This window comes from Hyalella azteca, unplaced genomic scaffold (genome assembly GCF_000764305.2).
Source record: "Hyalella azteca isolate HAZT.00-mixed unplaced genomic scaffold, Hazt_2.0.2 contig12030, whole genome shotgun sequence".
In the NCBI taxonomy this organism is placed as follows: Eukaryota; Metazoa; Arthropoda; class Malacostraca; order Amphipoda; family Hyalellidae; genus Hyalella; species Hyalella azteca.
The window spans coordinates 459,328-483,650 of NW_025942000.1; the positions used below are offsets into that span (position 1 = coordinate 459,328).

Here is a 24,323-nt window from a genome sequence, read left to right on the forward strand (position 1 = left end):
TTCATGTCTATGCACTTTAAACATTCACGGTTGCATGGTATTTTTGAAACGATGTTAGTCTAATTATTGGACACAAATCTCTCATTTTTGTCATTACAACTTATTGCTTATTAACTACCAAATATTCTCATGTATAAATAGGTAATAGCCATTGTATCGCATTTTTAATATTATAAAATGTACACACAGACTTTATAAAAACGTCTTGTCTCCATTTATGGTTTATGGAGTACTATTTTGAACTCGAATTTCGTTCTTACAACTACAAGAACAAATAAAAATATTACTGACAAATGGCACAAAAATTAGAAAGCAGAACAATTTAGTCTCATAAAATATGCTAAGTAGAAGTCAATTAGGCTTGGAATCCCTGGTTTTTCCTTCTTGTTTCTCAGGCATCGTATAAAATCGGCGACTTTGAAATAAAAATTTGGAGAAGTCGCCGAAATTTTACGGAAAACTTGAACTCGCGTTCATGACAGCAGTTCGTGAAAGGAATGGTACAGTTTCCAAGATCTTTTGGAGCTTGCACTTCGTATTCTATTTACTTTATGCCCTTGAATAGCCACAAAACTCTTTTATATTTTTTCTTTTATAAAGAATCATCTAAAGAGGCATTAAAATTCAGAGACTTTTCTTGCAAAGTAATTTTTCTAATCTCTGGAGACGGTAGAGTGTAAGAAAATGCATGATTTACGTTTGAGCGAAAATTTGCGCATTAGAACGTTTCCGCAAATTAATTCATTATTAGACGTCTACAAATTTTTACTTCATTTTACGTGCTTCTAATTTTATTAATAGTTTTTTGTACAAACTTGTGACAAATTATTTGAGATCATACTTCCCTTATTAAATTTACATGAACAATTTCATTTTAGACATGGGTCGAAGGGATTCTCTTCATTCACAGAAGATCTTCGTAGGAACTAAAAAACTTAATGCAAGTTCTTGGGTCTCTAAATTCACCGACTCGAGAGTACGAGCTCAGTCTAAATTGTCCGGCTGATGGAGCAAAGTCGTTCGAGGAAAAACTTTTGGTTCTTCCGCAAGTGCATTTTCCGCACTTCAGATAAAAGTGCCGAAAATGGTCTAAACTATCGGGTATGGGAGGAAGTTCAGTCTGATCTCACCCTCAAACTCGAGTAGGAAGAATCGCTTGCGCTCAGGAACTGACCTTGTGCTAGTGAAAAAGTTCTGGTTTTTAAAGCCTAAGAAAAGCTTGAAATAATTCGTTTCTTAGTGGGGGATCTGTTCTGAAAACAGAGTTAGTTCAAAAATGAGCGGGTGTGCGTTTTATTTTCTTGTGAACTTATAGTGAAAAAATATAATTCAGTACTCACTGCAGTTAGTGACAGAGAGCGCATTTTCTCGTCGACGAGAGCGTGAAGTCATGGACGGACAGACAGACAGACGGACATGGCGAGCACAATAGAGCCTCTTTTTACATAAATGATATAATGCGCTAAAAATGTATGAGGATTGGTAGATTATTTACCGTATTTTAATTATTTATGAATGGGTCAAACCCTGTCTCAAAACCACAATTTACTAACAAATCGAGCAAGCCCTTTTACAGTGGTAGAAGTTCCGTTAAAAATATTCTTTTAAATATTTTCATGCGTTCAATTGTTAATTGGGATCATTGCGGATCAGAAATTATGTTTAAAATAACCTAAATTTATTCCTTTAAAATTATAAATCTAATTGGGTATCAAAGATTGAAATAAACAATTACATTGAGATTATTTCGTTAAAAATTCATACATTAATTTTGTCTTTCAAAGTCACCGAATTATGAGCGGTAGTAATATGTAGAACAATCCATAAGGGTGCTTGGGACCAGCATAACAGTTAATATGGTCTTTCTTCTGTCGACTGAATCAGAGCTTCAAATTCGTGGTGCCCGAATTTAACCCATCCAATTGAAAATTATTCAAACTATTCATTATTCGATAAGTGCAAATTGTATTTCAGTTCAGTTTGAATTGTAAGTTCGGTTTGGCAACCACTGTTAATTACATGAACACAATTTATTAACAATGTATTACCCTAACTGTTTTTCCATTGCCAGAGTAACACTCTGACGGCAAGAAAGTAACAGCTATTTAAGACACACCGATAATTCTCTTATCACAACACTAACTTAGTAATACTTTTAATTATGGCTATCGGTTGACGCCCAAGCCTATAGCTGGAAGAGATTCATACCCGTGCGCGTCTGATATCGAATCTTTATTAACGCGAAACAAAGGAAAGTTAGTTCACTGCGGCAAGCAATCTTCTTCAGCCCTTGTTTGTGGAAATCCTCGGCTCCGAAGCAAACAGTGGCCGACAGAGATAGCTAGAAATTCGGAGGAGCAGGAAGTGTAGATCCTTGTTTTATTAAGCGATGGAAGTAGCTGATTCTATCTTTTCAATCAAAGAAATTGAATCTCCTATGAGAAGAAAGAGTAGATACGGCTTTTAATAAGAAATAAAAGGAACTGATTCTGTCGTAAAAATATATCTTCTTTTAATAAGGTGGAGTATAGACGCGCGCCTTGATAAAAAATAATTTTGTAATGCAAGATATTTATCTAACGAGCAATAGATATTCAAATCTTCGAATCTTAAACTATAATAATTTGTAGCGCTTTAAAAGGCCCTTCATTATCTAATTATCTCTGTCCAGGGCGCTCCCTCCAACCATGGTATGTACATAGTTCGTGAAACAAGGAATTTAAAAGCAGAGAAAACGCCAAGCAAATTCACCATGTCGATATTGAAAATGTTTCGGAGTCCAGCTACATCAAAAGTTCGACAATCTAAAAATGGATACAATCATTTGATGATTGTGATATCATCATTTCACAATCATCATTTATCATTTGTGAAATAATTAGCGAAAAACAGCAAGAGGACTCAGCAAGTCGGAGTAATTTTGACCCTTGTCACGACTGAAAAGTTCCCCTGATGAGTAACACACAAAAATAAGTCGCGTAAAATTCCAACGCCTTCATTAAATCAATAATTATTTTGTACTTCAATTAAATTTCCAAATGGCTCTCGATTCCAATTTGTCATATGTAACTCATTTTATCTTCTAATAGTTTCGACTTCAGCACCTGATATTAATTTCAATTACAATTAATGCTAAATGAATGATGATACTCTATGAATACGATATAGTGAATGTTGTTCGAGACGGCAACTTGTCTGTCGTACGAAAACTCCGAACATAACCTCCGTACTCAACCTATACGAGCGTATGCTCTGTACACAATCATCCTCCGAGCGTATGCTCTGTACACAATCATCCTCCGAGCATATCTCTGTACTCAATCATCCTCCGAGCGTATCCTTTGTACTCAATTATCCTCCGAGCATATCCTCTGTACTCAATCATCCTCTGAGCATATCCTCTGTACTCAATCATCCATCGAACATATCCTCTGTACACAATCATCCTCCGAACGTATCCTCTGTACTAAGTCATCCTCCGAGCGTATCCTCTGTACTCAATCATCCTCTGAGCATATCCTCTGTACTCAATCGTCCTCCGAGCGTATCCTCTGTACACAATCATCCTCCGAGCGTATCCTCTGTACACAATCATCCTCCGAGCGTATCCTCTGTACACAATCATCCTCCGAGCATATCTCTGTACTCAATCATCCATCGAACGTATCCTCTGTACACATCATCCTCCGAGCATATCTCTGTACAGTGTACACAATCATCCATCGAACGTATCCTCTGTACACAATCATCCTCCGAGCATATACTCTGTACACAATCATCTTCCGAGCATATCCTCTGTACACAATCATCTTCCGAGCGTATCCTCTGTACACAATCATCCTCCTAACGTAACTTTTGGACGTTCCCCGCATGCATCATTCGAGCGCATCCTTCGTACGCAACCTCTGTTCTACGAGGATAATTCGGTCCGTATCCTGACCAAGCAAGATACATTGAGTCACCACCAACAAGCGGTTTGGGGCTCCCAGCTTGCTTGGTGTGTGTAAGCCGCAAGCTTGGAAGAAGCTCAAGATCATCCCTGATAAGGTGACGAGAAGGCCTGGCTGCTCGTACCAAGACAATTTAACTTCTACCACTTGCGATGACTGGGGAGTCCTCATGTTATGAGTTCGAGTGAGTTAGTCGAGTGAAGTTAGTGGTATGTTGGGAAAAGTTGGCTCTGCTTCAAGCGTTCCCATCAAAACTAAAAGTTGTGGATGGAATTTTTGGCTGCCTTTTTTAGTGCCAAATGTACTATATGTACATCGTAAATTGTACAGTTCATATTTCCGCTTCAGTTCGTATAAATAAACATAATATGTTCATCATAGAATTATCCTAGAGACACGAAGAATTTTAATTCATTCGCCTGTGAATTCATTCTTTGTCCACGACAAAAATAACTAAATAAATAGATAAAATTAATGATAAAAAACACTGCACTTATCGCGCAATAAAATATCATATTTGAGGAGCAATTTATTAGAAATTGTAAATTAAATTTAATCTTCCATCTTTCTTAAATTAAAGAAAGAAGTACCTTCTTGCTACCTTACGCTTAAACAAGAAGAATTGAAGCTTCGACAGCCGCTGGTCATGCAAGCGTGTCGTTTACTACGCCATTTTCCTACTTAAATTTCTCACCTCAGTCATTCATCTGCATGCTAATTTTCTCCTTAAGATTGGCCCAGTGATTAATGTCATTAAACTTATTTAACAGCATGCAAATTACTAACCATTGAAACTTAACTTATTTGGGCTGATCTTAGGACGATCGCATAGGAACAGGAAGTGTGTCTTTATACTTGAAAAAAGAACTGATTTTAAAATTATTCACCAGCAATACATGAAGATTTACATTTGGGAGGTATTTAGAGAACAAATCTTTCAACTCTTTAGCCATAGACTCAGAAGCGGGACCAATGTAAGGAATGTTACATTACTACAACAGCGTAATAATATTATTATATAATATATAGAATCATAATAATATTGCATAACAATAAAGTTGTTATTATGAATTTCCTGTTAATATCATTAAATATTTAAATTAAAATTAATTAATGCAACTACAAAGAATAGTTATAGCAACCATGGTATTATGCTGATTATTTCCACGGATCAAAAAAAATTGCACTATATCTACGTAACGCGGATTATTTATTCCTTAACTTTTGTAATGCCTTTAAGGGCGGCCTGACATGCGTTAACTTTTACGAAGGAATTTTTAACGATCTACGACTTCACTGGCAGTTGCACTGCATGGGTTTTAGTCTATATGATCTATTAATCACTTGCGGGAACTGGAGCCACTTTTTTGCATCTGAAGTACAGGCCTCGAATGCTATGTCTTCAGTCGAGTCATTGTTCGGGCTCTTGCATGAGCATTAATTTCCCATGAGACACTCATGCTAATAAACCTTTACAGCTTCGAATAAATAAGCCGAGAAACATTTCTAATTCAACCATTTTTTGGCTCTAAAAAGATAGAAATTAGGATAAAATAAGAAGCTCAATACGTTCAAAGACGCTTGTATCTGACATCATCTCCGCCGATTCGCCTCTCCCATTTAGTTTGTTTGTATTAACCTCACCTTATTCGATTTTGACACTCAGATCTTGCATTATCGTCATTAAAATGGATTATCCACCACACGTCTACTCATCTACACATTTATACAGGTTTGATTGAAGACCAGAGCTTAGTTTTTACAACACTTCTCTTTAACTTCACTTCTTGTTTGTATGTCTGTCTGTCTGTCTGTCTGCTACAAATCTTATAATCAAAATTTAACACACTTCTACTAATCCTATCGATCTGAAATTTTGCACACTTGCGTAAAGTTGGAGACAATGCAAGAATCAAATGACAAAATAAATTATTTTAAAAAGTAAAAAAAAATTTTTCAATATTAAAAAAATTTAAAAAATAATTTTGTCAGCTATAAATCTTATAACTGATATTTGACACACTTTTAACTGTCCAATTGATCTGAAATTTTGCACACGTGTGAAGTTGGAAGCAATGCATGAATCAATTGACAGAATAAATAATTTTTGGAAAAAAATTTATATATTAAAAAAATTGCAAAATGAATTTTTTTAATATTCAAAAATGAAATGAGCAATTCATGTTACATTTTAACATCGGATACACTGGATTCTTTAGAAGTGTTGTCTTTAAAAAGTAATTTTTAAAAGTTTATTATTATTAACAATTTTCTTATTGTTTTTCTCGATAAGCCGAACGAAATTTCTTGCAGGTCCTCGGAGACCAAAAAACAGATTACCAAAAACATTTTACTGGAATGCGACGTTTCGAATATATCAATATTCATTATCAAGCAAGTGAACAGTTTTTACAACGCTTAAAACTGAAATTTGGACATGACATAAGTTCATACAGAAAGTATTGTAGATACGGTTTAAAATCGAAAATCAAATTAATCCGATAATAATTTCAACGTCCTGACGAGTCCGGCAGTTTGCAAATTGATAGGAGACTCGTCCTTGATGATGAGAGCCTATAATGGTCATGAACATCGATCGTTCAAGAGCTGTACATCCACTCGTGTCTTAAAAACTGAACTCGGGTCCTGCCAACAAATTCTTGTCAACAACGGTTATGCAAACAAAACTATTGACAAAAAAATTCAAATATCAGAGCACGTCAAAACCGAACAGATGAATCCACATCAAGAGGTTGCGTCACCAGAATTTGCTATCAAAATCAAATGAAGGGCGGTCATAATACTGACGAACGAGTCCTCAATTCAACTGTGCAAAATAACATCAGCTGCGCAACAGTAACTGACCGAATACAACTTTTGATTTACTACAGAAGCAAAAAGATCAAGAATGTAATCATGAAAAACAGTCCATGTAAAAAGTCTGGACCGCTGCAAGAAAACAATGTAATTTACAAATTTTCCTGCTTGAAAGAAGCTTGTTGACTTCTCTAAAATGTAAATTACATCGGTTTGATCAGCACGATATTGAGCCGCAGAATCACATGCCATCTGCAAGCTGGAGGACCAAAGAATCATATGCGGGAGGCCCACAACGAGACCATCACCCGTGCCACGTTGGAGGCCTGCACCAGCATCGTCATGCGGTGCCCCGACACTACGAGACTGTCGATAGCGGAGGCTCTCGTTATCAAACACTAGTCTCCTGTTATCAATTTGCATAGCGCCGGATTCGTCAAGACGTAGAAATTATTCTCAGATTAATTTGATTTTCGATTTTAAACCGTATCTACGATACTTTCTGTATGAACTAATGTCATGTCCAAATTTCAATTTTAAGCGTTGCAATAACTCTTCACTTACTTGATAATGAATATTGATATATTCGAAACGTCTCATTCCATTAAAATGTCATTTGGTAATCTGCTCTTTGATCTCCAAGCACCTGCATGAAATTTCGTTCGGCTTATCGGAAAAAAACAATAAGAAAATTGTTAATTAAAAAGTACGCTCTGGTCTTCAATCAAACCTGTATAAATGAAGAACTTTTGCCTAACTATACTAATATCATCAACACATCTGCACGTTTTTATTACTCTTCTTCCAATATTCTTTACTCCAATAGCGAATACTTTTCTTCCAATAATAGCGAATAGTGCAAAGTTTTCATACTTCTAGTTTTTAGGGTAAGTTTAAGGCGATGCGAATACCATTTAGGGTAAGTTTCTGAGCATGATCTTCATTAGGGAAGTTTTATGTGTATGGAGACGAAGTACCCTGTTGCGTCGTTCCCTAATTTCCCTAAAATGCGTCAAGCTTGAAATATCCCAGTGTCGTTCTTGGCCATGAAAGGCATCATATCTGAAGTTCCGAGCGTGCCATGATGTGTGTGTTCAACGGCCGTAAAAAATACGGTATACATTTTCTGCATTTTTTATTTGCCCTGGAAAACCTCAGCTTGTTAATATATTCTTCAGAACAAATGCACATCGCACCAGCTCTTGCTGTGGCATGCCACACTTGTTTTCTTCGACCAAACTAAATACAAGCATCGTAGGACATCGATATCGGTCACAGAGACGGGATGGCCTCACATCTTTAGACATCGATATCTGTCGGAGCGACGGGATGGCCTCACATCTTTAGACATAGATATCTGTCGGAGGGACGGGATGGCCTCACATCTTTAGACATCGATATCTGTTGAAGAGACGGGATGGCCTCACATCTTTAGGCATCGATATCGGTCACAGAGACGAGATGGCCTCACATCGTTAGACATCGATATCTTATCTGTCGGAGGGACGGGATGGCCTCACATCTTTAGACATCGATATCTGTTGAAGAGACGGGATGGCCTCACATCTTTAGACATCGATATCTGTCGGAGGGACGGGATGGCCTCGCATCTTTAGACATCGATATCTGTCGGAGAGAAGGGATGGCCTCACATCTTTAGACATCGATATCTGTCGGAGAGACGGGATGGCCTCACATCTTTAGACATCGATATCTGTCGGAGAGACGGGATGGCCTCACATCTTTAGACATCGATATCTGTCGGAGAGACGGGATGGCCTCACATCTTTAGACATCGATATCTGAAGGAGAGACGGGATGGCCTCACATCTGTAGACATCGATATCGGTCGAAGAGACGGGATAGCCTCACATGGTGCTTTAGGATAGGTGATTTTAAGCTGATCGCAGTGATCAATTGCAATTTTACTCTAATATTCTTTACCACAGTTTGCAGAATTTTTCATTTGATATCATAAATTTGCAGGCATGACTAAATACAAAATCTTTGTTACAGAATAAATACATACAGATTCAGAATAAAGTTATTCACAACTTTGATAAATATGTTTTTTAAATAAATTCTTTACTTCATCCATGATTTAAGTCGAACTTCTCGTATCACACGAGGTTGAAGAGAGGGAGCCTCATGCTGCTGCTCGACTGCAATTTCACTTCAGGGCTGAAATCAATTTCTGCTCAATTTGTAGCCAGTGACTGAAGGAAGCCTGACAGCAGAAGCTCTAGGCAGCTATTCAAGAGGAACGAGGCCTTGTTTCCAGAACTCAATTCGTGAAGCTTCGCACCACAAAGGCGTTTCTCAGTCTTACGCAGCTAACGAAGCTATTCCTAGTCTACTAGTCCAGCTACATCTCGCCATGGCTGATGAATTCAAGCACTGAATTTACGGTATTTTTTGAACCGGAAACTCAGGATTAAAATGAAGTTCCGACCATTTTTTGTCGATACTACGACTTGTAGATTAAATGGACTTATATCTGATCGTTCTTTGAGAGTCCTATTCTCAAATTGAATTTTCGGAAAGTATCCACAGGTTGGAATTAAAATGGACATTCGTTCCATATAAGTATTAAAATTACTAGATTACTGAAATCGCAAATTTATCAGGAATATAAAAGCAAAGAAAACAGCCAGAATATTAATCATTTCTTGAGAATGAAAACGTTTCGGCGTCCAGCTAAATCTTTGAACTGACGATGGAGCTGGACTCCGAAACGTTATTATTCGTAAGAAATGGTTAATATTCTGGCTGTTTTCTTTGCTTATAAATTTCTGACATTCGTTCCGTTTCAGACACGATACTCGTATTTCCTTCAGTGTGAGATTAGATAGACGTTGCATCATTTGATTTATGGTTTGAATTTTATTGTGATAGTGAGTTATGTAAATTGTACGCAGTTTATTAAATAATGAAAATCAACCGCTGATTTCTTACCATAAACTTTACTTAATTCTAGCTCAATGAACTGAATATCATGAAAGTTTAATTTTTATCGTGAAAATTTTTTATCTAAGCCATTCAGGAGCTAATGATGGACACAATTGTAAATGGTTACGGAAACGGAATTTACTTAATTACACGAACTCCGAAATATTACCGCTACGTCATTTGGGCCCCTATACATAAATTGAAATCTTGTACGTAAGTTCGAATCGTATATGTCAGTTGAGATCTTATGCATATGTAAGGATTTTATACGTAAATTGAGATTTATTACGTTAGCCTGGATTTTTTACGTAAGTTGAGATCTGATACGTAAGTTTGGATCTCATAATTAAGTTGGGTTCTAGTACATATTTTTGGATCTTATACTTTTTTATTTATTACACCTAGGTTATCTTGTGCGCAATTTTGTATGCCATATTTTATTTAACTCGCTATTTATTTTCAACTCACGAAACAAGTTGATGCCTCGATAAGCTTAGACTTGAAGTAAACGTATCGCGGGATCTGTGGCTTAAATCACCAGCATCTGCCGTCCACAAGCGCCGTAAATTTCTCATGTCGAACAGGAAATTTCAGTGATCGATCATACCACAGACCCGCACCAACAGCGCTGCAAAATTGCTATCACGTACAACCTTGAGCTCGGAATAAACATGCAACGTTCCTGCCTCCGAAATAGCACATGCCTTAGAAACTACATAAATTTTATGTTTGGATATCGACGAAAGAGTAAAACTTTTTTAAAAAAATATAACTCAGTACTCACTGCAGTGAGTGACAAGAGCGCATTTTCTCGTCCACGAAAACTTGAGGTCACGGACTGACGGACAGACAGACTGACGGACATGGCAAGCACAATAGTGCATTTTTCCATAAAATGAGAAAATGCACTAAAAAGGCAATTAGGAGACAAAAATTTACAAAAAGACATAATTTAATCTGCTTATTGGGGTCAAATCTATCAATTATTGCTTGTGAAAAGTAAAAACGTAAAATTTATTCCAAAAACCGTATTTCACAGCACTCTAAAAACATTCACACAGATAATTAAGAGTTGATAAAGATTTCTCAGATGGTGGAGAACTATTTTAATTTTTATTTATGTCTTCATTATGAAAGAAAGCAGTCTACAATCTCGTTTATTTTCCAACACGATCGGTCCTAGTACAAAAATGTCGTTCAATTTCCTGCCGACAGAAGATTTCGAAAAATAATCGCGCCCAGACAATGACTCCTCCCTTGCCTGAAAGACTTCATTGACCGCCCAATTTTTTTCTCTCTTAGGTAGAGCCAAAAATTTCGCCTAGAATTCACCTAAAATTCGCATAGAATTCAACTGAAAGAAGGTCGATGATTTAATTCCTCATCATTACACAGAGAGCAAGGTTTTACGACCTAAAGCTTCTCTTCATCGCACTTAAAATAAAAGAATTCAAAGGAGGAAAATTGTGGTTCATCCCCATAATATTTTAAATTTGAACTAGACATGGATATATACTTAATAAAATTCCACAGTGAAATGAATATTTTTATCGACTTTCCAATAGTATAATGACCTAAATCCTTCTAATCTCTCACAAGTACACTCGTATGAACCTCATAGACCGCGTATCTGCCTTGAAACACTAGAACAACGTACATTTTCATTATATTCATCGCAACAATCATTACTACTTCAATCCTTAATCATTTTCACTACATCACTACATCTAATCAACATCATCTCCACTACATCACTAGACATCTTTCCGTCTTCATCTCCACTATATCACTACATCAATCCAATATCTACTTTATCACATCATTTCTTCTATTCGTACCATCTCCACTACATCACTACATCTATCCGTCATCACCTCCACTACATCACTTCTTCCATCCGTCATCATCTCCACTACATCACTACATCTATCCTAAATCCTCTTCACTACATCACTACGTCTACCGTCATCATCTCCACTACATCACTACATCTATCCGTCATCACCTCCACTACATCACTTCTTCCATCCGTCATCATCTCCACTACATCACTACCTCTATCCTAAATCCTCTTCACTACATCACTACGTCTACCATCATCATCTCCACTACATCACTACGTCCGTCATCACCTGCACAACATGAGAAGCTGTAGTTTGCCTCGTCAGGATATTTCTTGCAGGTTTGGTCACGATGAAGGCGTCAATAGCCCAGCGCGGCGTAATTACGGCCTCTAACTTTGGGCCCAAACACAAGGAACAATTTTGCCAGCTGTCACCGGTGGGACACGTGCCTGTTCGCGGGCCCAAAGTAACTTACCATGGCGCACTATAGGGCCTTAGAGAGCTCAGTACTTCTCATGTCTGCATTTACTTGCATTCTGTTCAGAAACACAGTACTGATGAACCTGTGTTCAGGATTCCGGTACTCACAAACTTTTATTTCTCGAAATCTGTGATATTTGTACACGTTATTCGTATGGATTCGATTCCCATCCATTTATATTTCGAGATTATTGAATGTATGGGCGTCTAAACGTAGATTTTCGAGAAAATTCTACTCTCCCATTATGTCAAAATTTAATAGCTAAAGGAATTTACATTCCCCTATTTAGAATAAACCAAAATTAATGGAGCAATAGATTGCAGGTGATTCATAAAGATTATGCTGACCGATTATGTACTATAATTATTGATTATGAACTATAATTACGATCCCGCGGAGTATAAATAATTTTATTTAGAAAACTAATTTTTCATTCACCAGTCTAACTTATAGTTTCGATCTATCACTAGATGGGTTCAAATAAATTGATGTTTGAAATTATCTCGTGCTAAAATTTATTTAAAAATTCTTTTTTAAATGAATAAGTACGGTAACAGTTAACTCAAGTAGCTGTTCATATCACTGGCGTGAGTGGCACGCTCGTTTGACCTCCAGTGCCCAGTACCCCTGCAGCGTGCGTGAGGGGAGGTCGTGTGGTGTGTGCTGTGGAGAACTTGGTTCGAACAACGCAGCTCCCCTTACTGATCTCATCAAAACGCTGAAAAGTTTAGAGCTCATTCTCGAAAATTTAATCGAAGAATTTTATTATTATAATAATATATCAGAATGATTTTGGCCGGATACTTTTTTTAATGAAATCCAAGCTGATCTTGAATTTCACGTTTGATAAAATTTTCATTTCGAATATAATTTAGGAAAGTGAAAGTTTGAGTAAAACGGACACAGCAATCACATATATATAATTGATTTTAAAAATTATCTGCCAAAAAATTAAATTTGGAAATACAGAGATAATTTAGAATGCTTCACATCATTGAAGAGCAGAATTATTTGTATACAGTGAAATTTTTCATCTTAAAGTGAACAATGAATTCTTTAAAGAGAAGCCGCAACCCATCACTTGATTCAAAATTAATTAATTGATTCAAAATATTTCATTTTAAGTGATGACAGAACTTGAACACCAAATTATTATATGATTTAATGTTAAATTTTCAAATCTTTTCTACTTTTCATGAGAATTTTTAAAAGCGAAATTTGTTCCTCAAGCCTTGCTATAACTCTGCCTAATATCCTAAAATTCTAAAGTGAAAACGCAATGGATGAATGGCGTCGAAAATGGAACAACCAGTTTCACAAGCATTTTCAAGACAAAAACAGCTTCGTTTAAAACATATTTGTTTTAATTCCGCCGCTAACAGATTCGTTCAAAATATATTTGCTTGCGAGTCTGTATTTGATTTTTTACAATTCAAAAAATTTCATAGTATAAGATTGCGCCACAATTGCAATCATCGGAAAAAGTAATTAAACAAACTAAGTTGTTTGCTGGTGGTAATGGCAGCGGTGGCTGAGAGCCCTCGAAAGAGTTGCGTTAGGCTCGATGGTCAAGATCTTGATTAGAATTGTCTGTATTGAGGATTAAAGTATCTGGTCTAATTAATATTTTGATTTTTATGTGTAAGTTATCAATTACCTTCTTGGGGTATTGTGTCGTATTGTGCTGATCTCAAGCTGATTTGCATTTTATTTAGATTTAGCTCAAAAGCGCCAAAAAATGTATTACTAAATTCAGGGTTTGACAAGATAAAATCGTATTATTAAAGATGTTGGCACCTCTTACACTAGAATCCCTGTTCCAACTGCTGGATAAACATGACTGAAACTCATGGATAAAATGTACAACAAGAAATTTTTCTAGCGCGTTAAGTTAGTCAATTTCTTCTTGCGGCTGCCGTCGTAATGCAAATTATTGATTTCAATGAATTTTGATTAATTTTGAATACACATTCTTAACAGATAGTGCCTTGATCATGGCGTCATATGACCCGCTATTAATAATTCGAAAAAGAGTTTTAAAAACGGTAGCTCCTTCCGGCATGAATTTTTTGATCTTTTCTCGTTTGAAGTCGCTGAAATAGAAAAAAAACTTATATCAGCCCTTCTATATTTATTTAGTTTAAAACCTATTCATGTCATATATTATCCTTTTAGCTATTTTTCCTTATAATGGTTCAACATTATAACGAATATTGTGGCGAACGATCCTGGTAACGATCAACGGTCGTAGCAATTCCGTCTAATACAGGTAAATAAAAGCTACGTTTTTCATGATGAGGAACGCCGCAATTTTCGTAAAACTCAGTACATTAAAGGGCGGTAGATTACGGGATAACGTTAACATTTCTCCAATGCTCGTATATTATAAGTTCTCCTCTATAAAGTCCAAGCAATGTTCTCGCCTCTCCGCAACTCTAGGATCTGTATATCTTTGCGCCTTAACACAGTATTGCAATTCAATTTCTCAAAAATAATAATGGATTCTCAAGACATAAATACAATGGAATATCAAGATTTATAACAATAGGATTTCACGATTTCATCGAAAATGCCTTCAACAATAAATCGCAAACGTTTTTTTAACAATGAATACCCAAAAAACCATTAAAGTCAAGTTAAAATACGCTGCAGAAATTCACGAAATGATTTTAAGAGAAATCTGTGATATGCAATGTTTCTTCGGCTCTAAATGTTCTTTATACACATAAATAATTAATCAAACACCAAAATTCTCAGTTAAAGAAAACTTGCGAACATTGTCTGCCATCCCAAGTTGATGTTTTGTAGCAAGAGTTCCAATTAAGTTGTTCGCGGTGAAAAAGCCCCGGTTATTATCAAAAATTTATATCCGTTTGTAACTTCGTTAGACAATCAATGTTGGTTTTTCGAGCTAAAATCATTAATGAGAGATGAGAAATCGGCTGCTTCGTGTACTTAGACAGCTACGGGAACTTTCGTCAGAACGTGTACTTGAGCGTAGTCTAAATGTATACTGTAGGTCCTACAGATATTTGTGCAGATATTTGTGCACCTACAGATATTTGTGCAGATTCAAGTGTGCAGATTTGCAGATCTGTGCCACTGTGGCTCAGAATATTCTGTTAGGCGGGGCGAAAAACATTGGCAAGTTAGCGGCGGGTAACTTTTTTTATAGTCAATCTCCAATGGGAAAAAATTATCTTTTATTTTGAAAACACTCTGAACTTGGGGAGATTATCGTCTAGTCCAGACATTGAACTTACGCATAATCAATGCCAGAGACGTTTTACAATTTTTGAGTTAAGTTAATCTGAAATTTTAGGCTCCTCGTGACAGGGTTTTTTCATGTACTAAAAAATTCGCAATAGCCGATCTCTTAACACCAGTTTCTAAGACTTTCTGCTTCATGAGGGAGAATATTTCCCTGAAATTCAACGAGTTTTCAAAAGTACATCGCGCTATCACAAAAATTTAGAATGATGTTTTAGAGAGTTTTGCTATTTTCATTACTGTTTGTTAAGCACTAGTGGCTTAGGCGAAATTTCGATACTCAGATTTCAAGGAGTTTTATTTGGGTAATCTTGAAAACATAGTTTCTGCAAGTATGACAAGAAATATTAGCTATCTAATACACAAGATAAACAAATATAAGCAAAACTAAATCCAAGTGAATCAAAAAATATATCGGAATCAATAATGCAGAACTAATAAATTGCAGCACTAAACTCACCGAAGTTTTTCGCCACTAAAGAGGTTTGAACTACGAATGACAATTTATCTACAGGTAAACTTCGGTCGGATGACTGAAGGTCTAAACAGAAAGATTACGTGAAGCGTACATGTGAAAAATTGCGATTACACTGTTATGAGCTTTTTTTATTCCGAACAGCTTTCGGAATAACCCGAAGATCTATGAATTTTATATTTCTGGTCAACATTCATTTTGCGTTTTATTACTTCAATAATCATCTATTTTCGACTGTTCAAATAGCATGGCAATGCCAGCAGTGTTATCGCGTTCTCCGATACTCCACGCTCCATCATGAGAGTTGTTTCTCAGAAGTCGTTTGGAGTCGTTTAGAGCGGCCAATTTTGGGAGTTTTTGCTCAAAGCCCACCGTCTGAAAACATCCAATGAATACGAATCGACCTCGCCAGATCGCTGCCCGATGTGTCCCAACCCTGGACAAAGGAAAGGTCGCTCTGCTTCGTCTTACGACGCAACTGTTTCTAGAAGTCCCCAAGACTGACGAATCTTTTTTCTTGCATTCATTACTCAACTTCAGGCCAGGATTGTGCACTGACTGCCATTAAATTGTTTTCCAAACTCCCACGTAATATTTTATTCGAGCTATGTCCAAAATGGAGCTAAAAATACAGTATTTTGATCGATACTGCATTTGAATATTGATTTTTTGAATGGCTATTAAAAATGGAAAAAGACAAATTATTTTTGACAATTAACCAGCAGTAAGAATTAAGAATGGACACATTATATGAATTTAAATTCTTTGTTTAAACTTAAACTTTGTTTTTTTTTTAATTATTTTGAAATTCTAACTTCAGTACGTTCTAAAACCGAGCACATTTTCGGCAATCCAGCCATGGTAATGAGTAATTATCGTGCTTCTAAGGTTACTTTCATACTCGGTGAACCAAATGTAAGTTTAATTTATTTCCTTAGATCGGTCTGATAACTGATGGTTTATATTTCTGGGGAAATTTATACCGGTATAGAAAGACATTACTTTTAGGGCATTTCATTTCACATTATATTGGGAACGCCTACAAAGCAATAATAATTATTCTGCGGATAATTCAACGCAACATATCACTGATAACTTAAAAAACAACAACCTTCACTTAATGGAGGTGCTGCTGGCAAGCTTTAGTTGGACTGCAATTCTCTCTGCCGACAGCGTGAGTAATTGTCTAAACTTTTCTAAAACGACGCAAATTGAAATTTAACGAGGAATTGACAGCGGAAATCGCTTTTGGTGATCCAATAGAAACCCCCAGTGATTGACTGGTGCATTCATGAAGAGAGATGAGGCTCGCTAACAGCAAGTTATTGTATTGCCCTGCGTTGGGTAGCACGGTTTGTTTTCATTTATACAAACATTGTTATTATATACGCGTTGTTGTAGGTGCTGATATACATGGGCTTGTAGTTAATTTGAGGTGATCAGGAATGGTCTCTCTAAAGACAAACATTAATACCGCATAGACGCTCAAAAATTACATATCATATTGTTTTTGTTTGAGAATGCATAATTTTGAAATAATATGCTTGTGAACATGTTATTTAGTTGTTCATTAATTACTCGCTCTTCATTCATTCATTATCTAGGTCAGTGTGCTCACCTTCAGTGTCATCCTTGAACGAACACAGTGAATGCGGCGTCTCGAACTTGAACATGTTTGGCCGGAGTATATCGGACATGGCTGTTTGCTACCCGTGCTCATTTGTGCCTTCGTACTGGAATGTCTCTTGAGGATACTGGAATAAATTGTTGAGTAAAAATGACATTAAAGTGTCGCCCCGTACTTCTTCTCCAAGCACTCGTGATATTGATAGCAATAACATGCTATGCAAGTGAAAAATCGCCAGAGAGCCGAGCAATTCCGGCAAATTATTTCTATCGGAGTTCCAAATCTAACTCCGCAGCAATGATCGTAAAATCAACGCACCTCGAAAAACGGGACGTAAAAATCGACGTTCCTTCGACCCTGTATGAGGAAAGATCCCCTGGGCACACGCACGATGATCCCTCGAGGTCCCCTACATCCCAGGATATTTACGGACCCACGTACCCCATGTATCCTCCGCTGGGGACTTTGGGGCCTTACGGGAGCAACTGGTTTCCTGAGGAGTATACGAATAACCATCGCAACACGGACCGGTGAGGGTTTTAGTTGTCCGTCGGCAGTATAGCAATTACGTACTCTGAAATATTAATGGTAGATTTTAAGCGCCATCAGATAATTTGACGCAAGCTTCGTAACTTTTCGTGTGCTTTTCATTGGTTGTTTACAATAAAATTCATTGATATCAAGCAGTGCATGTAACAGTAAAATTCGTGCGCGATATTTTTGTACAGCTGGTTAAATAAGAGCTTTCAGAATCATTATTTATACTTATAACAAATACTGCATTTGATACTCGCAATTTGTAAACAAATCCGGCCTCCCTTAATTCCCTGCTTAATCTCTGCGAAAAGTTCACTGTGAGAAACCAAAACAAGTCAAACTAATCTCTTGCTAATAAAACATTCAGCTCGTTCGAGCAAACTTGAATAAGTCATGTAAAATTACGTGCTTCAATGCAGCCGAGTTCAGTACTATGTACATTGCATTGCATCAGCCATGATGAACACTCATCAATCTTGAACAGCGAACAGTTGCTGTGTCAACAGAAGAGTGTTTAGAATCATCGGGCAATCATAGAATGTTTAATTTCCGACGATGTGCTAGAATGTTTATCTACTATTATTCACTTTATAAATTGGGCATCCGTTGGGCATATGTAATGGGATTTTTCAATTTGACGTCAATACGAGAGCGAAAATTTCTCACCGCCATCACGAAAGCTCGACGTAGAACATGATCAACGCCTGTGCCTCACAGTCATCTAATTTTTCCTAATTTGTACAGTAATAATAAGCCCAATATTAAGTGCCCTGATAATCTAATTAAATAATTGAGAGTAATTGCTCATATTTTACGTATTTACTTCTCTAAAAAAATTTCACCTCAAACTCAGAATTTTTTGCTCTGTTTGCTTTAAGTGATTTGTTCTTCACTGAGAATTTAAATATTTTTTTTTTATTTAAAGAGGAATGAACTGGCAGGAATTCTTCCTTCACAGTAGAATGAACTACTGGGAATTCATTCCATTTTAATCCGGTGTCAGATCACGTTGACCCCTGACGTGTTTAGGAACTGATAACCACATTTCCGATGCCCAGTCGCAAGTTCCACGTTGATCCCTCACTTATTCAGGAACTGATAACCAACCACATTTCTGATGCCCAGATGCCCAGTCCCAAATTCCAAATTGATCCTGACGTATTCAGGAACTGATAACCACATTTCTGATGCCCAGTTCCAAATTGATCCCTGACGTATTTAGGAACTGATAACGACATTTCTGATGCCCAGTCCCAAATTGATCCCTGACGTATTTAGGAACTGATAACGACACACCAGTGCGAGGTGATGACGGAGGCCCCGGCCTTCAAGACGGCCGTCATGTACAAAAACATGACAGTTGTAGGTGAGCAAACTTGATGATGGGGTGATGATGGTGCCACCAGTGCGAGGTGATGACGGAGGCTGGCCTTCATAAAAATCTTATTTCCATTTTCCATTTCACTTTTTCATTAAAAAAAACTGGAAGATATCATGACTTAGAAAATTTCCATCGGAAGAAATTTGAAACGATAATTAACTACAAGTATTAACTCATGTTTATTATTATTTAATACCGTGTAATACATGCGTCGGACAGTAAATAAATGTCCTATAATGTAGAACAAAATTACATCTAGATGAAAAGAAGCTCTAGTGGATTTATAGAGAAATCTTTGACCCAGCAGCATTCCTCTATCCCATTGGTTTGTCTTGAAACACAAATGCTCGAGAATTGAAACTGAAATATTAACCATTAAGTTTACAATATGAAAGTTGATATTTCAGTTGTTGAAATGTTAATAATATAATTATATATCAATTTAAATATTTATGAAAAAATTTGCCAGTTCCTCCCCAGGGTGTGCGGCTGTCCCCCCGGCTCCCCGCCCTCGCCCGCTACGCCCCTGGGGAGACGGTGGAGCGTAACTGCTCGGCGGGGGGCTCCGTCCCCCGTACTGTGCTCAAGTGGATCATCAACGGCAAACCTGTGAGATCATTATTCATAATACACACAGATGGGTGTGAGATAATTCAGAATATCACACAAGAAAATGAATGGGATATTCCGTTAAATCCATTTGTTACACCTACCACTGATTAACCATTTTCCTGAACAAACTGGGTTTGTATGATTCACACATGTACAAAAAATGCATTAATTTATAAAACTAGTCAGGAAGAACTGTCAAATTTTCTTCATGATTGACTTTATTGCTCTTTGAAAAATTTCGCTCGTTTCGCTGAGTGTACCTTACGATCGTTTGCTGAATAAATTCATCAAAATTGCTACTTTTGGTGTCTACCGAAGTGCTGTGATCCTCAGTACTATTATGTCGATGCATAAAAAATCGTGCTGTGAAAGAAACTATTAAAAAAAACAATATTTGTTATGTATAAAAATATTTTAAATTTAATATCGTCATGTTGAATACAAATATTCGCGGCATGCAATGCCCGAATTCCAATGCATTGAAGAGATATAAGCTAAAATTATTTATTAGTTCGTAGTGTAGGTAAATAAATGAATTTTACCTCCAATTTATTGAAGAGATCTTGTCTCATTATTAAAAGAATATACCAACATTTCAGGCTACAGTATCAGAGCTCGTCGAATACCCAGACGTGGTGGACAAGGATGGCCGCGTGACCAGCACGAGCGGCGTGAGACTTGTAACAAACCAGCATTTCCTTAGAGGCATCGCCAGGGTCAGCTGCTTAGCCTCCATAAACGGACAGAAACTCACCACTCTGTCCGAGGTTCTGCACGCCGATAAAACTGCCACAGTCGCCTATAACACGCACCTTTCCAATGCAGGTTAGTTAAATGCTAGAATTACAAGCCTCCATCAACGGACAGAAACTCACAACTCTGTCCGAGGTTCTGCACGCCGATAAAACTGCCACAGTCGCTTATAACACGCACCTTTCCAATGCAGGTTAGCTAAGTGCTAGAATTATAAGCCAGAATTAACGGACAGAAACTCACCACCTGTTCTGTCCGAGGTTCTGTATACGCCGATAAAACTGCCAAAGTCGCCTATAACACGCACTTTGCCAATGCAGGTTAGTTAAGTGCTAGAATTATGATGGGAACTTGATTATTAAAGCACGTTGAAATAGCTGAGACGTAATACAAAAATATCAAACGCTATTTACATTTGAACGTTATATAGAACATATTTATGTTATATGTGCTTATATAGCTTACAAAACACTCCGTAAGTGTGATGGCTTAGAAAGCGCTACGCAGAATAACCTGTCAAAAATAAAATTTTTACGAATTTTTACGTCTCTTTTCGAGTATACTGCTACGTCTATAGTCACAATAAATCTTCTCTGCGTAAGAATAGTACTTTATGATGCTACAATTTTACGCTTAACACTAAATTGGCATCAATAACCGTGCACGTGTGACTAAAACTTTACTGATGAAGTCTTGTCGCCTCCTAGAAAAAAGTTAATATTTTTTTACTAACTATTTTGTTGAATTTATTTCCGATGGAACTGAAAGACCAATTAATTATTTAACGAGTTAATGGAAAGGTGCGTATTTTCGAATGATTCTGAAAATGTAATTTTCACAGCTTATTCGAATACTGCTGCTAAATTTCAATTTCCTTCTCATCCAACAGTTCCGGAAATCCAGTCGCTTCAAAATCACTTGCTGCTAATCACATCTCTGATGCTCGAGTGGAGACGTCCAAGAAACTAAAGTTTTATCTGCAGATTGAAATTAAATAAACTGTAAATTCATCTAAACCCGACTATGAAACACGAGACTCGAAAATATTTATGGAGTGTAGTATTCTAATGTTTATCCTCAGTTTTTGAATTTCAACCTCAATTTTTTCTATTTTAAATCTATGCCAATTATTCGTTAAATAACCTCCATGTAGGTTTATAATGGTGCTTATATTGATATAATTGTGGTCCTGGAGCTAAAGTTTTCTGACGTCATCGCTTCGCAGTTTGGAAAATATTTCTCCACGTCTATTGTATGGCTAATTAAGCAGCCCTCGTCTTTCTCTAGGCTAGACGAATAGAAAAAGGGTGGAAATGGCGAGTGATTAATCGGTTAAACGCGTGCCATTCCAGATTAAAATAGAGCCACATTTACTGAGTTACAAAGCATTTCTAGTCCAACTTAAAATGGTCGGAAATCTTCAGTTTGTTAGCTGTCGGACAACAACTATAAGGCCAGACTGGCGAGGAACCATTATTATCTCACTACGTCCCGATAATAACTCTTCTCTTGCCATTACTCAAGAGCTAAAACTTTGGTGTAAATAAAGCTCAAAATGTTTGAAAAGTAACTTACGTCATTTCTTTATGAAACACCGTTAGCTGCAACTTAGAATGGTCAGGAATTTTGAGTTCTTTTAGCATCGGACAATTTTAATCCTGAAGGTCGAGGCACATTCACGGGAACGCGTAAGATTTAAATCTTTAAGCATCCCTATTTCCTTGCCTTGACTTTAATTTCTGACTTTAATTTGCCCTGACATCATTATAACTCCAATATATTCATGCAATTTGATAAGATATTGATGGGACATTCCGTTGAATACCAGGGAGTATTACCATAGGATCTTTTTTGATACATGAATGTATATGTATTTCTTATTAATTTTATTATTTTTCTTCCTGATAAGTGAAAAAATTGTTACTACGCCTATTTAGCGAATGTTGAATAATGTAATTAAAGTAGCTAACAGTTTCTGACTGACTAAATTATCCCATATAGTAAATGGATTTATTTGTGCATTTCAAAAATGCGTTTTGCCTACATTTTCGATGAATAGAAAATGAAAAAACTAATCGCTGGCCAATTCCACCCTTGAATTCCTATTTTAATCTTGAGTGGATTGTCTCTGTCGTGGTCTGCGTCCTTTAACCTCACTCGATTGCCTGTTCGAAACGCTTCTCCTCAGCTACAAGTCATTTGTTTTATGAAGATTTTATGAATGTGCTAAACCCTGAACTTCTAAATATATTAACCGCTTTAAAAACTATTCACTAATTTAAATAACTAATATGCTTGTCAAGTAGGTAGTAAAAAATTTCCTTCCAGCTGAAATATTTGACTGAGGGTTTCAGCAACTCGAATTTCGCGAAAGTATGTTTCTCTAATTTTAAAATCTGTTTCGAACGCATAACTGTGAACAGTTATTCTGGAAGATTAAAGTCTGGGATATTTTTTTCACGGTAAAAAATTAAAATTAGAACAAACAGCATAATTTATGCTATTTTCTGTGGAAATATTAGTATATAAGACAAGTAAGCCACCTCGTTCTATAAAGGAAATAAATTTAAATGTTAATCGACAATCTAGATTTTATTTTTATGCATAGTACTAAAATAAATATTTCTTCGTGACAATTTTCTCTATTTTAGTGATTAAAAATTACAAAAATTATCAATTTTAAACTTTATCACTTATGAAAACACAAAATTTTTCTGAAATCGGTTGATTTCTCGTCTGTAAATGGTGGGCTTATCTTGAAAAGCCGTCAATTATTGGCTGACGTTATTACAAACTTAAATATTTTGATAGCGCGACCCTGATCCTGACCGCAATTGAGAGTGAAAATCAGGTAAAGAGGGTAAGAATTTTTTGTGTATGAATCGTGTAAGAATTTTTTTCGACCTCACATTTATAATTGAGCTTCAAATTCACATGTAGTTTATATTTTCATGACAAATTTTGCTGACTACAACAGTGATTTGTTGATTGAAATTTCAAAATTTCTCTTTCTGAAAGTATTTCGACGATACAATCAACATTTCCTGTTATCAGTTTAATCCGGGAAAAAATGTAATTATCTCTGAATTACCTCTTATATAGTTGAATTTGTGCAAGCATACGATGTTAACGTGGTGCAAAAATTGCGAATGACAAAATTTGTATTTGTATTTAAAATTGTAGTCATTAAAGCTGGAAGAATAAGGAGCCTAATTAACAAGCCTCGACGGGAAAAAGAAATGCAAAACATATTTTAATTCGTATTTAAGACAATTCATGGAATAAACTCATATCATGAATTTTATTGCGCTAAGTTTTTGTACTTTAAGAATAGCATTTAGCTTGGTATTCTCTTGATCGCATGATGGTCGAGATACCTCGGAAAACCGTACGCTTATTCAGAGTTTGTTATACATATTAATTAATCTATGTTCTGTTGGTATCAATAAAGTGAATAAATAATTTTCTTTTCATTCAATTTTCCACTTGTTATCGCTAAGTCATCGATACCAGGAAAATTGTATATCAATATTTTAACCGACAAACAAAATGTTAAGCTGCATTTAAAAAATTGCAGATAATTTATTTGTAAAAACTCTTTCTCATAGCTTCGTATTAATGAAATTA

General features: G+C 36.3%; 1 protein-coding gene across 1 annotated transcript; it reads left to right on the forward strand.

Moving 5' to 3' along the window:
- Positions 1-19,257: 19,257 nt before the first annotated feature.
- On the forward strand, positions 19,258-23,287 carry LOC108671944. The gene is made up of 4 exons (XM_018159540.2): positions 19,258-19,316; positions 19,801-19,940; positions 20,543-20,768; positions 21,586-23,287. Exons 1-4 carry the CDS (start codon positions 19,259-19,261, stop codon positions 21,663-21,665), a joined length of 504 nt encoding a protein of 167 aa, XP_018015029.1. The 5' UTR covers position 19,258; the 3' UTR covers positions 21,666-23,287.
- The last annotated feature ends 1,036 nt before the right edge of the window (positions 23,288-24,323 follow it).